At 47.2% G+C, this 16,225-nt stretch overlaps 1 protein-coding gene across 1 annotated transcript; it reads left to right on the top strand.

Moving 5' to 3' along the window:
* On the top strand, positions 1,018-13,906 carry LOC100627016 (nuclear envelope pore membrane protein POM 121C-like). The gene is given in 6 exon segments (XM_021100542.1): positions 1,018-1,259; positions 10,286-10,363; positions 10,365-10,422; positions 10,424-12,431; positions 12,434-13,389; positions 13,391-13,906. Coding segments are annotated over 6 exon segments (3,858 nt in total).

Here is a 16,225-nt window from a genome sequence, read left to right as displayed (position 1 = left end):
CAGAACATTGCGATCAACTATAATGGAAAAAATAAAAATCTCTGAAAAAAGAGATCTTGCAGCAAAATAGGGGTATATACACACTATAAAAATCTAAATAAAATAAGAATCTCGCTTTCTCGGAGTTCCCATCATGGTTCGGTGGTTAACAAATCCGACTGGGAACCATGAGGTTTCGGGTTCGATCCCTGGCCTCACTCATTGGGTTAAGGATCTGGAGTTGCCGTGAGCTGTGGTGTAGGTTGCAGATGCGACTCGGATCCCGCATTGCTGTGCTGTGGTGTAGGCCGATGGCTACAGCTCCGATCAGACCCCTAGCCTGGGAACCTCCATATGCCCTGGGAGCGGCCCTAGAAAAGGCAAAAAGACAAAAAAAAATAAAATAAAATAAAATAATAATCTAGCTTTCTCTGTTATGTGAGTGCTCAGTCACATTCTCAGTGGATAATATTATTCTCATTGAGTCGACTGGCAGATTATGAATCACAGGAAGTTGTCCATGGAGACCCAGTGAAGGGTCTGGCACCAGAGCTTTGAAATCCGACAGATTGGGGTTCCAATCCTAGCTATGTCCCTTGGCAAGTCCTGAACCCATTTAAACTGCAGATAATACCCGCCTCACAGACTTGTTAAAGCATTAAACCAACACCCATTAAAAAGCCAGCAGAGATAGTAACACAAGATAAGGTCTCAACATCCCCACTTCAGATTCTACCTGCCAAACTAGAGAGTGTTCTCTGACTTCTCCATTCTTTGAGCTCGTTTCTGTGCCCCATTTTATGGTTCTTCCTTTCCTGATTATCTTGACTTATTCATTTACTTGTGTAACACATACTATACAAGTTCCTGGGTAAGCACTGAGGGTACCTTGATGAGCTCAACAAACAATTCCTTTTTATGGCCTCCAAAGAGAGCCAGACATTAATCACACACGTGGAGAATGTAGTTACAAACTAAGCCAAATGCTATGAAGGGAAGGAACATATATCTAGGCTGAAGAGTGGAGACCTGAAGGAGATGGTGATGGTGGTGGTTGAGGTGATGGTGATAGTGCTGGTGGAGGTGGCGTTGGTGCTGGTGCTAGTCCTGGTGGAGGTGATGGTGGTAGTGCGGATGGAGGTGATGACGGTGCTGGTGGAGGTGATGGTGGTTGTGTGGGTGGAGATGGTGCTGGTGATGATGCTAGTGCTGGTGGTGTTAGGGGAGGTGGTAGTGACAGTGCTGGTGGGAGTGGTAGTGAAGGTGGTGGTGGTGATACTGTAATGACGGAGGTGGTGGGGATGCTGGTGGAGATGAAGTTGGTGATGGAGATGCTGGCGATGGAGGAGGGGACGGTAGCAGAGGCTGGCATGCACAGAAAAGAGAACAGCATATGCAAAGGATCTGTGGTGGGTGGAAACTCTGTGTGTCTGGAAACCCAAAAGTCTGAATTGGCTGATATGGCAGAACACAGGTGCTGAGGGTAAGAAGAGGCAGAGACGGGAAGTTGAAGCACAAACCATACCGCAGACCCTGCAAGAACCTGTAGCCTATGCTAAATATTTGAATCCTAGTCCTAAGAACACTTAGGAAGCCACAGAAGGTTTTTAAACTTGAAGTGGGGTGAAATGATCAGATGTGTATCGTTAAAAGGTCTTTCCAGATCTCTACTGTTCCATAATGGGTATTGAACGCTTGAAATGTTGCTGGTCTTAGAGTTGAGTTGTGCTGTGAATGTAAACTACACACTGGGTTTCAAAGAAAGTACAAAAAAGAATGTAGGGAGTTCCCGTCATGGCACAGTGGTTAATGAATCCGACTAGGAACAATGAGGTTGTGGGTTCAACACCTGGCCTTGCTCAGTGGGTTAAGGATCCGGCATTGCCATGAGCTGTGGTGTAGGTTGCAGACGCGGCTGCGATCCCGTGTTGCTGTGGCTGTGGTGTAGGCCGGTGGCTGTGGCGTAGGCCGGCGGCTACGGCTCCGATTTGACCCCTAGCCTGGGAACCTCCATATGCCGCAGGAGCAGCTCTAGAAAAGGCAAAAAAAGACAAAAACAAACAAACAAAAAAGAATGTAAAATATCTGATTAATTTCTTCATAGTCACTACATGAAATGTACTATTTGAGGTTAAGTGTAATTAAAATCAGTTTTATCTGTTTTTTGCTTACCTTTTTATTTTTATTTAAATTTTTTTCTGGTGGAATGTAGTTTATTTATTGCCCGGTGGACAGACCTATTTAGCATATTCTATAAAGTCATTTCTATATAATTTCCTGTTCTTTGAATTATCCTTTGAATCAGTTGTAACATGGTACTGGTTTCCCGTTAGTTAAATAAAAGCTTTGATGTGTGTTCATTTTATACTTGCACAAGAATAATGATTTATACTTTTAAAAGAATGATACTTTTAAAATTATCCTTTGGAGTTCCTGCTGTGGCACAGTGGGTTAAAGGATCTGGCATCGCCACAGCTGTGGTCTAGGTTGTAGCTGCAGCGTGGATTCAGTCCCTGGCCTGGGACTGTGGCCATAAAAAAAGTAATCTTTTAATGAAGGAATGAAAAGAATTCATGGTATAAGCTTTGTTTAATCAAAGTCCTTTTTTAAAAAAATTTTTTTATGACCACAGCTGTGGTATTTGGAGGTTCCCAGGCTTGGGGTCGAATCAGAGCAGCAGCAGAGGCCTACACCACAGCCACAGCAACACAGGATCTGAACCTCATCTGCAATGTACACCACAGCTCATGGCAACATGGAATCCTTAACCCACTGAGCAAGGCCAGGGATGGAACACTTATCTTCATGGATACTAGTCGGGTTCTTAACCCACTGAGCTACAATGGGAACATCTAATCAAAGGGTTACAAGATTGGTTAATTGCTGAGGATATGCAAGGTCATTTACTATAAATAGTGAAGATGATGATATCCAGAGAAAAGTTATTTTAAAATAAAAAAGAATATTTTAAAATAAATGTTTTATTTATTTTATTATATTATAAGCATTACATATTTATAATATAAATATTATAAACATATATTTATAATTCTATGTGTATTTATTATATTATATAATTATATTTATATATAATATATATTATATAAAAATTGTATGTTGTATATATAATTATATTTATATATTTATAATATTTTGTCAATATATTTATATAGTTTATAAATGTTACATATTTATATATTTAAATAAAAAGTTATTTTAAAATAAAAGAAGATGGAAATGTGTTTCCTCATCTCTAAAAAGAGGCATTGAGATGGATACTCTCTAAGGTCTTTTCCTATTTTTTTTCGTTGTGTCAAGTTTTATTGACCTATAGTTGGTTTGCAATGTTGTGATCATTTCTGCTGTACAACAAAGTGATTCGGTTATACATATACTCGCATCTATTCTTTTTCAGATTCTTTTCACATATAGATTAGCACAGAATTCTGGGTAGAGTTCCCTGTGCTAGACAGCAGGTCCCCGTTGGCCAGTCATTCCATATATGCCATCTTGCTTATTTTTAAGAATGTAGCTACTAGGACCTTTATTTATTTATTTATTATTATTATTATTATTATTATTGTCTTTTTGCCATTTCTTGGGCCACTCCCGTGGCATATGGAGGTTCCCAGGCTAGGGGTCCAATCAGAGCTGTAGCCACCGGCCTACGCCAGAGCCACAGCAACGCGGGATCCGAGCCGCATCTGCAACCTACACCACAGTTCACAGCAACGCCGGATCGTTAACCCACTGAGCAAGGGCAGGGACCGAACCCGCAACCTCATGGTTCCTAGTCGGTTAACCACTGCATCACGACAGGAACTCCCAGGACCTTTAAAATTACATAAGCCACTTGCGTTTGTGGCTCCCATGATATTTCTACTAGAAAAGTTTGTTCTAGATGCACCATGAAGAAGGATCTACAGAGAAGGTAAAGCAGATGAGACCATCAGGAGATGAGATAGGAAAGAGTTTCCTGGTGGCTTAGCATTAAAGGATTTCATGTTGTCACTGGCTCAGGTTGCTGCTGTGGTGTGGCTTCCATCCCAGGCCCGGGAACTTCTGCATGCCTCTGGCGAGGTGAAAAAAACAAGGAAACAAAAACATTTAAAAAAAAAAAAAAGCAAATCAGGAGATGAGACAAGAGGTGAAGGCAGCTCAAACTAGGATGATGAAAGTGGGAGTAAAAAGAGTTTGATGGGTTTGAGGTAAATCAGTGGAACTAAGTCTAGTAGCAGATTCTTCTGAATAGATGGTGGTGTCACATGTTGAAATAAAGAATACTAGGAGAGGACCAACCTCAGCATGAAGTATCACGAGCTCAGACCTGGACATGCCGAGTGGACATGCTGAGACACCAAGTGGACACATGTCTCAAGAGAGCAGTTGCCCATCTAGATCTGGAGTTTAGATGACGTGTCTGCACAGGAGAGTTACATTTGGGAGGCAGTGGCATATAGATGAGCATAAATGAGATGCCTTAGGAAGAAAGCAGCCAGTGAGGAGTAGTCTAGGATCCAGGCCTGGGCAACTGGGTAGGGAAGGATAAGTCTGAAAAGGAAAGTGGAAAAGTTAAACCAAGTATGTGGGGTCATGAAAGCAAAGAGAGAGACTGTTCTAAGAAGGAAGGACGGGAGTTCCTGTTGTGGCTCAACGGGTTAAGAGCCCTACACAGTGTTGGTGAGGATACAGGTTCGATCCCCGGCCTCGAACAGTGTGTTAAGGATCCGATGTTGCCATGAACTGCGGTGCGGTGCAGCTTGGATCTGGTGTTGCTGTGGCTCTGATGTAGGCTGGCAGGTGCAGCTCTGATTCGACCCCTAGCCTGGGAACGCCATATTCTTTGGGTGTGGCCCTAAAAAGCAAAAAAAAAAAAAAAAGGTGGGGGGAGGAGTGTCAACAACCAGCTCTTTCTGACAGGTTAGGCAACAGGAAGAATACACTATATCTGGGAATTATAGCAACACGGTGGCCACTGATGATCTTTGCAAGTGCTGTTTGGAGTGATAAGGGTGGAAGCCAGATTGAAGTAGAGTCAAGTCAGGTTAACAGATGAGAAAATAAGAAACAGGAAGTATAAGTAAAGAACTCTTTCCAGAAGCTGCTCTGTGAAGGAAGAGAAAGAGAGAAGCTTGAGGGAGACAAGAAGTTGTTATTTGGGGTTTGCTAGCTTGCTTCAAATAAATATGGAAGAGACTTGAGCCTTGTCAACCTTGGGAGGAATGATCTGGAGATGGAGTGGTGGGAAATATGGGAGGGAGACGGGATGCTATGCAGTGTGTGGTTCCCAGAGGCAGGAAGAGACTGTCTTGATTGCACAAGGGGGCTGGCAGCCATTCTAGGAGGGAGCCCTCTCCCATTGCAGTGGGAGGGAGCCGATGCACAGGGTGGGAGGTTGGCAGTGGGGGGTTGAGGGGAATTTCTTTGGATGGCTTTAATTTCTTTTGTGAAATGGGGGTGGTGGGCAGAGACTGCCCGTGGCTGGAGGAGTGTGGAGAGAGCTTGAAACATTATCGTGGAGGGTGAGATGAGTTGACTAGAAAAGTCATAAGAGTGCCTGGTCTCCTCTCAATCCACAGGGACTTTTCATGTTTGGGATTCCATCACATAGGAGAAACAGGAATTTAAGGAAAAGAGAGTGGTGGCTTTAGGATGTGTGTTTAGAAGTGGTGATCTGATTCAAGGGCAAGAGGGCCTGAAGCTTTTTGTACATTTTCTATTCTATTCTACATGATATTTCCATTCCATTCCATTTCTATATTCTATATTGCATTATATCATGTATTATATTTCCATTATACTATAGATTGTAATGTATTATATTACATGCCACATTTCCATTTATTATAATATAAGGCAAGAAAATACCAATTGTGCCTACGGAAGGGCAGGAAAGACCTCCAGAGATTAGGGGACAGAAAGTCCTCTCCTTTAATCCTGTGTTTAGTGACACCACCGCCAAATGAAGTTTCAGGGGGTTTCGAAGATTCTGAAGTGGAAAGGGCAGTGCACTCTTTGAATTTCCCTAAGGCCTCTTGCAGGCACCGTCAGTGCACCTGCACAGTGGGCCAGGCTAGTCAGACCATCTGGTTGCCAGCCCAAGGCCGGTGTTTTCCTTGTAAAGAAAGGGGAAGAACCCTTCTCCCAGTGAAGCAGAAATTTGGGGTGAAGCAGACTCCATTCAACGCTGAGAGGATGGGAAAGCCAGGGTCAGCTGAGCCTTCCACTAAGGGTCACAGGCACTTGCCTGAATCTACACTAAATAAGGAAGAACGAGAAGGCAGGAGGTGACAGACAGGTTGGGGAGAGAGGAGGGACCAGTGGCCTCTGAGCCAGATGCAGGAGGCCGAGTTCGTCATTTGGAGGTTGGACAGCTGTAGGCAGTGCCCAGGCCCAGGGGACTGTCCTTCTGGGGACACGGAGAGGAGGAGACTTGGGGAGGAGGAGATAGAAGAACCCAGAGGTGATGGGTGGGTCATCTTCCTGAACAGTGAAGGCAGTTGGGCAACTTACTGGAAGGTCTGGAGAAGAAGTCTGGGAGCAGGTGCCAAAGTCTTGGACACGTAGAAGGAGGGGAATAGGGGTCAGCAGAGGGTGTGGGACATAGGAAGACATGAGGTCAAAGGGCGCATGTGAGCCCAGAGTCTCAGAGGAGCTGGTTTTCTTACACAGAGTTGGGGCAATAAGAGTCAGTGACTGTCACAGTCCATCAGGGAGTGGAGTTCCTGGATGTGATGACACCTTTTGTGGGACACCATGGATTGAATTGTGTAGGTTTGGTCCCATCATATAAACCGAGATTTCATACAAATCATGGCTTTGTAATTCAAGCTGGCTGGAGCTGGTACAGGGCAGATAATGTACACACAGTAGGATCTCCTCCAGTGTTTGAAAGCTCAAGGGAGCTACAGCTGAAGGAAGGGCAAAGGACACTGCAGGACACACAGGAACAGACAGGAAGACGAAGCTGTAACCCACTCAGGCCATAGGAAGTTCTGGAGACAGGCAGAAGAGGAAGGAAGGTTATGACATTTTTACTTTAGTGACTCAAATTTAATTTTGTCAATGTTGGCTTTTTTTTTTTTTAAATGTCCTCAAAATTTTTTGTCTGCAGAAGAGATAATTCAGAAGTTGGCTTTGGCTTCATGATTACACATCTAAATTACTAAATTTGCCAAGTTAAAAACCTTGTCCTTCCTTAAGCTTTTAGGTTGATTATAAATCTACCAATTTAAAAATCACTTTAAAAGGGACTTTGGGAGTTCCCATTGTGGTGCAGCAGAAACGAATCCGACTAGTACTCATTAGGATGGGGGTTCGATTCCTGGCCTTACCCAGTGGGTTAAAGGAGCCAGTGTTGTGGTGAGCTGTGGTGCAGGCCAGCAGCTCTAGCTACCCCATTCGACCCCTAGCCTGGGAACCTCTATATACCACGGGTGCAGCCCTAAAAAGACAAAAATAAACTAAACAAATAAGTAAATAAATAAATAAAAGGGACTTTGGCTTTTGTTTGATCCTATTTATAAGCTTAGCTAATTAAACTTTTAAATAGGTTAAGTAGCATTTATATATGTAATATATTTGATGTTCTCTTTAAGTGTCTTAGTTGTTTCAATTAATAAAACTTCGCTGAGTTCTTAAATTTTTTTTTTTTTTTTTTTGCCATGCCTAGGGCACATGGAAATTCCTGGTCCAGGGATGGCACCTGAGCCACAGCAGTGACAACACTGGATCCTTAACCACTAGACTGACAGGGAACTCCTCAAATAATTCTTGTAATATGCTTTTAAATATGGTAAACTTTAAGCTCTCTCAAATGACTCAATATATGATGAATGCTTCTACCAGCAATGAAAAATTTTAACTTAAAAATCACTAGTATAGGAATCTAAAATATGACACAGTGAATTTATCTACAAAACAGACTCACAGACATAGAGAACAGATTTTGGTGGCCAAGGGGGAGGGCAGTGGGGGAGGGATGGATTGGGAGTTTGGGATTAGCAAACTATATCATGCAAACTATTACATACAGAAAGGATAAACAACAAGGTCTTACTATACATATATATATATATATATATATATATATATATCTCACAGGAAACTCTATTCAATATCCTGTGATAAACCATAATAGAAAAGAATATACATGTATGTATACCTGAATCCCTTTGCAGAAATTGACACAACATTGTAAATCAGCTATATGTGAATAAAATACATTTTTAAAAATTAAAAAAAATAGGAGTTCCTGTCGTGGCTCAGTGGTTAACGAATCCGACTGGGAACCATGAGGTTGTGGGTTCGATCCCTGGCTTTGCTCAGTGGGTTAAGGATCCGGCGTTGCCATGAGCTGTGGTGTAGGTTGCAGACATGGCTCAGATCCAGAGTTGCTGTGGCTCTGGTGTAGGCCGGCAGTTGTAGCTCTGATTCAACCCCTAGCCTGGGAACCTCCATATGCCGAGGGAGCGGCCCTAGAAAAGGCAAAAAGATAAAAATAAAAAAATTTTAAAATTAAAAAAAATAAAATCACAAGTATAAATGAAGTATACATCTTAAATTGGAATTATAAGCCTGATCTTAAATCTAATAGGCCAAATTTTCAAAAACATGTTTATAAAAATAAAATATTTCTAAATTCTTTAATATAAAATGTTAATGTAAATACTAATTTTAAGTCTTCAAGAAATTATATCCAGAAACTTTCTGGGCCAAGGATGACTGCCCATATGATGGCCAAGAGGACAGTACCCTGCAGGCTTTGAAAGATACTTACACACATGTAGGAAATCCTTGTATCATCATACATGATTTGGGAATTCCTTTGTAGAGAGGGGGCCAATGATACAGACCAGGAAGCTGGCAACATTCTTGTCTGTGACCCTGACTGGTACGCACTGACCCCTAGTTATACTTTGTAACAGGCTGAACCTAGAGAGGCAGTGCTCACACAGCCCATGTCCCTGGGTTTGAGTCACATCATGCCCTTAGCGGGCCAGAGACGAGATGGATTTGGGATTATTTGAGCGGTGACTGTTAGCTGTTTAAGATTAGAAACAAATGCTTTTGAGGAAAGAGTGGAGGAGTAAAACCCTCCTAGATGTCCACACTCAGTCACATTGTTTAATTTTTGTGCTCCGCCAACACAGCTTTGAGCTCTGTGGTTTCATGTGTTCGGAGTTCCTCAGTCAGTAGAGTTGTGATCTGCTTTCTCTTCTCCTTCACCCCATCACTGTGTACTTTAAAACATTTATTTTTATTTTTTGTCTTTTTAGGGCCACACCCACGGCATATGGAGGTTCCCAAGCTAGGGGTTGAATCGGAGCTACAGCTGCCAGCCTACACCACAGCCACAGCATCGCCAGATCTGAGCCGCATCTGCGACCTACACCACAGTTCATGGCAATGCTGGATCCTTAACCCACTGAGCAAGGCCAGGGATCGAACTGGAGTCCTCATGGATACTTAGTAGGATTCATTTCTGCTGCACCACAACAGGAACTCCACACAACAACACTTTTAAGTTCATTTTACAGAGAGGATAAACTCGGGGGAGATAATGCAAGTGAGCCCGTGGGCTCTGCTGCTGCCACAGGGCACGCTGCCTCCCTGCTATATTTTCACAGCAAGAATGTTTTAAATCCCTCTAAAGTATTATTTCTGACAACACACACAAGTTATAGCATCCTTTTTAAAATCCAATCTTGACCATTGGACAGATGGACAGTTAGGGAGAACCGGACCCCACTGTACCCATCCATTATAGGGTCACAATTCAGCCACAGCCAGAACTCCTCCTTAAGTGATTTTTGATGGATGCATTGCTTATTATTTTACTTAACTATTACAAACTATTTTATATGAACAAAACACAGACTATGCTTTCTGATAATGTCACTGTAGAATTAGTCAGATTCTCAAAAATACAGATACTGAGAGAGTTACTTTTTACTGAATACCTTTTCATATGGTGTGCATTTTCTTTCTTTCTTCCTTTGTTTTTGTCTTTTTGTTTTCTAGGGCTGCACCCGTGGCATATGGAGGTTCTCAGGCTAGAGGCTGAATTGGAGCTGCAGCTACTGGCCTAGGCCACAGCCACAGCAACGCCAGATCCTTAACCCACTGAGCGAGGCCAGGGATCGAACCTGCGTCCTCATGGATACTAGTTGGATATGTTTCTGCTGAGTCATGACAGGAGCTCTGATTTTTTAACTTAAGTTTGGTAGGGAGGGAGTTAGAGGAGGTCCCATTTCGCGTTGAAAAGAAGCTAGGGAGGTCGCCTCCGGGGGTGGCTGTTGGCGAGGGTCAAGGACCGTCGGGCCGGGGCGACGCTGCTCGGCCTCGTGCTGTACTTGCTGCCGGCGGCGGCTGCGCGGGCCTGGCTCCGCGGCCTGGTGGGGACCGAGCCTCGATCCCCGAGGTTCGCGCGCCTTCTCCCTGCTCGTTCGTTCGGAGCGCGCGCCGTCAGCGAACACTGCTCGCCTCGCCGTCGGCCAAGTGCGCAGTAAACGGAAATCTCCTAGAGCCGCGGAGCCTACTCGGAAGGACCCGACCCCGTGAACTGCTCCTCATGGGCAATTACCTGTCCAAGCCCGCCCCCCCGCAGCCTGCCTCCACCCCGGAGGCCAGGGACGTGCGGGAGAGGCCCGGCCGCCGCCCGGCCGCCGGCACCGCGCCGCCGGCTCCATCAGCCCATCCCCACCGCGCTTATTCTCTCCCCTCCCGCCCCACTCCTCTTCTCCGACCCTCTAGGAGGCCTTCCCACCCGGCCTGTGGGACTTCATTACATCGGTTTGTAATAACACCTCGAAGAAGATATCCAATCCAGCAGGCCCGCTATTCCTTGCCGGGGGTCCTTCCCACGGTGTGCTGGAATGGTTGTCCCAAGAAGACTGTGCTATCTGCTCGCAATTCCAAAGTGGTGTGCAGCCCAGTGACAGTGAGGATTGCTCCCCCGGATAGCAAATTGACTCGTTCCGGTCTACCAGATCAGGGTATCAGCTCAACACTGTCCTCACCATCAACTAGCACCCCAGATCCGTGTGCAAAGGAGACTGAACCGAGTGCCCTCAAAGAGAGGAGGAAAAGGACAGTGGAGGAAGAAGACCAAACATTTGCTGATGGCCAGGAAGCTAAAAGAAGGCGCCATGATAGCAGTGGGGGCGGGCATTCAGCATTCCAGCCGGTGGTGGCCAATGGAGTCCCTGCCTCTTTTGTGCCGAAGCCTGGGTCTCTGAAGAGAGGTCTCAATTCCCAGAGCTCAGATGACCCCTTAAATAAGAGATCACGCACCTCTTCTCTGAGCTCCTTGACAAGCACGTACACAGCCGGCATCCCCAGCTCCAGCCGCAATGCCATTACCAGTTCTTACAGTTCTACTGGAGGTCTCTCTCAGCTGCGGAAGAGGAGTGGTCCTAGCTCCTCTCCCTTCTCTAGCTCCGCTTCATCCCACTCCCAGACTCCAGAGAGGCCAGCAAAGAAAAGAAGAGAAGAGGAACTTTCTCATCATTCTAGCTCTGCAACTCCACTGGTAACAGACAAGAAGTCCCAGGGAGAGAAGGTGGCAGATACAACCACGTGGAAGAAACAGAACTCATGGAATTTCCCATCAACACCTGGCAGCTCAGGGCAGCGTAAGCGGAAGGTTCAGCTGCTGCCATCCCGGCGAGGGGACCCGCTGATCTTGCCTCCGCCTCCCCAGCTTGGTTATTCAGTCACTGCTGAAGACTTAGATTTGGAAAAGAAAGCTTTGTTACAATGGTTTAACAAGATCTTGGAGGATAAGACTGATACTGCCTCGACTTCTGTCCCTGAGAGCCCACCTACCAGTAGTCAGCCTTTCTTCACTCTCACCCTGCCTGCTGCTGACTCTGCTGCCTCCACAGCCTCCCTCCCAGCCCCAAGTGCTAACCCACTGTTGGAGAGCTTGAAGAAGACGCAGAGCTCCCCAGGCCTACCATCCTTCCCTGAATCTGCTGGCATGGCAACCACTTTGGTCCATTCACCTCCGAAGACACCCAGCCCTCTGGCCCCTCTTGGCTCTTCACAGTCAGGACCTCTTCTGGGCACCTCCTCAGACTCCAAATCTACAGCCACTTTCTTGGGACTGACCCCTGTTTCTTCCACAGGACTAGTCACTGACACCACCAAGGCCCCTCCAGCCCCTCAGGCTGAGACATCTGCCAAACCCCAAGCCCCGTCTGCCCCATCTCCCACCCCCAAGCAGAACATTCCTTTTGAAATGCTGAGCACCCCATCTGCTAACCCTTCTGCTGTGTCTTCAGCATCTCCCATGTTCAATCCCATTTTTCTGCCCCCTCCCAAAAGTGAAAAGGAGGGCCCCTTGCCCTCTAGCCCTTCCAAGGTCACAGCCACAGCATCTTCCAGCTCAGCCGTCCCCATGACTACCAGCAGCCCATCCCTCACTTTCAAACCTGTCTTTAGTACCATGGGCCTCCTGCATCCACGCCCGTATTAACTCCCTTCTCTTTCCAGCAAACAGCTCCTCCAGCCACTACTACGAGCACCCCTCTCTTCAATAGCCAGGCTAGTGCCACCCCTGCAGCGGCTTCTGTGACCACAGCGAGCACCTCCACAGACTTTGCCCTGAAGCCCACATTCAGCTTCTGTGTGAGCAGCATGACCAGCACCCTGAGCACCATGACTAGCACCACTGTTGCCACCTCCCAGCCCTTCCTTTTTGGGACTCCCCCTGCCTCTGATGCCAGCTTCACCCCAGCTATGGGCTCCATATTCCAGTTTGGTAAGCCTCCCACCATGCCTACTGCAACATCAGTCACCGCCTTTGGCCAGTCCCTTCCCAGTGCTGCTCAGACAGCTGCCAGCAGCAGCAGCACTGCTGGCTTTAGTGGTTTTGGCAGCACGCTTACAGCCTCCACCCAGGCCACCACCAGCCAGCCCATGCTGCCTTTCAGTAGCCCCACTGCCCCGGCATTCAACATTCCCTTTGGCTCAAGTGCCAAGCCCTCTCTCCCATTATACCCGGGAGCCAACCCCCAGCCCAGCTTCGGGGCCACGGATGGGCATCAGCAGGGGGCTGCCACACCAGCCCTTGTCCCCAGCTTTGGCAGCTCCTTCACTTTTGAAAATGCTGCAGCCCCCACCCTGACTGCAACTCCAGTGCCAGCCCCAGCCCAGCCAGCCTTTGGCAGCACCATGCAGTCTGCTTTTGGTGACCTAAAAGCCACAGCCTCTGTCTTTGGCACCCCTGCCAGCACCCAGCCAGCCTTTGGCAGCACCTTCTCCTTTGGTGCAGCCACCACCTCTGGCTTAGGAGCTACAACCCAGACCACCGGCAGTGGGACCAGTAGCTCTGTGTTGGGCAGCATAACACCATGTCCCTTCAAATTTGGGGAATTGGCAGTGCCAGCCCCCAGCCCCAGCCGGCGGCGGCGGAGGCTTTGAGATCTGTGTGGCCACCCCAGGCACCAGCTCTGCCTCGGGAGCTTTCAGCTTCGGGGCAGGACAGAGTGGGCCCACTGGCAACATGATTCCTTTCGGGGGAGGCTTGAGCCGGAACAGCCTGGGCGCTCCCAGCCAGAACGCATCCTTTGCATTCAGTATGGCCAGCACGCTGGACAGCAAGCCTGTGTTTGGAGGCACTGCCTGGCCCACCTTTGGTCAGAGTGCCCCTGCCCCTGGGGTGGGCACATCAGGCAGCAGTCTCTCCTTTGGGGCATCCTCAACATCCACCCAGGGCTTTGTTGGAGTTGGACCTTTTGGATCTGCTTCCCCTTCCTTTTCCATTGGTGCGGGATCCAAGCCCCCAGGGGCTCGGCAACAGCCATAGCCCCGGAGGCAGCACACTCCCAAGAAGCAGCCCCTGGCCCTTCCCCCACCCCCGCCCCACCCCCACCCACATCTGGACCTCGGCACCTGCCAGAAAGAGCCTCTCATCTTCTAGTTCCATAAAGCAGAGCTACCTGGAACCAGTCTGGCTTCAGCCACTGGGATGGGAGTGGCCGCTGCAGGGGCCATTCCCTCTCTTCCAGGGAGCAGAAGCCCCAGGCCACTGGGGGGAGGGGGACGCAGGAAGGACATGGCAGGGCAGAAGCCTGTGACCTTACTTGAACTGTCCCACTGGTGAGGCTGGAGAGAACTAAAGAAACACCTGTACATATTGCCCTCTTCCTTCCCTGACGCTCGAGTAGTGTATAAGCTTAGTCAGGCGCTTCCCTTCCCTGCCGTTTCCCTGAGAGCCACCTCTGCTGGCGGGTGGCAGGTAGAGCCCACATCACTTGCATCTCTGATACAAATTTGATGGGTTTGGGGGAAGCAGCTCATCCCTATGGCTTTACCTTGCTTGGCTTGGCTATAAAAAGTGCTTCTCCCCCTCTTGTCCCATTAGAAGACTCGGTTCCCCCATTCCTGCGGCTTCGTCCCTCACCAACTCCTTGCAGGATCAATTCCCTTTAGAATAATCCTGAATCTAGCTTTGCCTTGGAGACCCCAATGGGTGCTGCTCCTGCTAAGTCCCAAGCTGCTGTTTCATCTCCAACCCTCTCTGCCAGTTTGGCCCCCCACAAGCTTGGTGGCTCAAGACTGTTAGCCTGGCAGATCCAGGGGTGACCCCTCACTCTGGGAAAGGAAAAATCTTGGAACAGGCAGGATGCCTGCAGCTGCTTTCAGCTGCCTCCTCACCCACCTTCCCTGTTGGCCTCCCTGGGCTTGTCTGCCTCTCCTGGGTCATATGTTTAAAGCCTTGTCTTGTGTTACTTTGTCCGATGCTATGTCTGTTGCTCTTTGAATCAAGTTTGGAGGAAGAGTTGAATTATATGAGTGGTGGCATGTTGGTCGTGCCAGACGTAACTGTTTCTCAAGTTTCTGGGGCCTCGCTAATTGAATGTGGAAAGTAGCACCGCTTTATGGCTACAAGTGCCGAATCTTGAATTTTCACATGGCGTTTTGACTTAAAGGGCTGGCAGCCTAGGAGGATGGGGCCGAGAAGCAAAACCCTCTTCCCTCTCTCTTTCCCACCTGCCTAACCTCACTGTAGGCCGGATCACCTGTAGTGTAAGTTAGAAAACCCAAAATAAGCCACATTTTAAAAGTGTACCTTACTCCCCCGGCCCCTTCCTTTCTTTGTCCCCAGACCATGTACCCCAGGCCCAAGAGCCTCACTGCCTGACCCATCCTCTTTGGGAGAAGTATGAATGCGTGTGTCTAAGTTAAAAGAAAAAAATATGTAAACATTTTTTAAACAAAATACAATATTTATTTCCGTATTTAAGCTACATTGCCTTTTAAATTCCTTCAAGCTTGGTTCATTTAGGTGGTTAAGTATAAATGCTATTGACTAGAAATTAGCTGTATAGTTAAGTTACGCCTGTGTGAAGGAGAGGCTCAAATGCTGTCCCAGGCAGCTTTTCCAAGGGACTGGAGCTCCTTCTGGAAACACAGAATGTAATTCTTATTTTATAAACGTGACATAGATGTAACTAGTCCCCCTCCCCTTTGTGACTGAGGGTGAATGTCTGCTGGCGCCCCCCACCCCCAAGGAGAGCTCCACTCCCCACTGTTGTGTGTGGAGCTGAGGAGGGACCTGAACCTCGAACACATGCCCGGAAGGAGGGGGGTGGGGCACGGGTCTAGAAGTCAGGCTTCTGCCTATACCTTACGTCAGGTGGACCATCTTAGGTCAGCACTCTGAGCTAGTTTGCCTCAGTTCTACGGGCAGGACTGATGGTCCAGGACCCCCAGCCTAGCGCTGCCTGAGTGTGAGTGCGGGTGTGGACGTGGATGTGCCCTGGACAGCAACAGGAGGCTGGGACTTTCCATTACAAATAAAGACTGAATTCCTGTGAGTCTAGTTGGAATTTTTCATATGAATGTGGGGTTTTTCTCTTTGCTTATGTCATAAGAATAAAAAACTGTGATCTATGGTAAAAAAAAAAAAAGCAAAGCAAAGCAAAGCAAAAAGGTAGGGAGTTTCGGAGTCTAACCTGGGATTTGCTACTTGCCAAGCCACGTGACTTGAGGCAAGTTCTTTTTTGGGGGGGGGTTATACTTTGTGTTTTTTTAAATTACTCAATGAATTTATTACATTTATAGTTGTACAATGATCATCACAATACAGTTTTATAGGATTTGCATCCCACACCCCCAGCACATCCCCCCATTCCCCAACCTGTCTCCTTTGGAAACCATACATTTTTCAAAATCTGTAAGTGAGTATCTGTTCTGCAAAGAAGTTCATTGTGCTCTTTTTTTCAGATTCCACATG

This window comes from Sus scrofa, chromosome 8, assembly GCF_000003025.6.
Source record: "Sus scrofa isolate TJ Tabasco breed Duroc chromosome 8, Sscrofa11.1, whole genome shotgun sequence".
In the NCBI taxonomy this organism is placed as follows: Eukaryota; Metazoa; Chordata; class Mammalia; order Artiodactyla; family Suidae; genus Sus; species Sus scrofa.
Note: the sequence above shows the minus strand (reverse complement) of the source record. Positions and strands in the feature narration are given on the sequence as shown.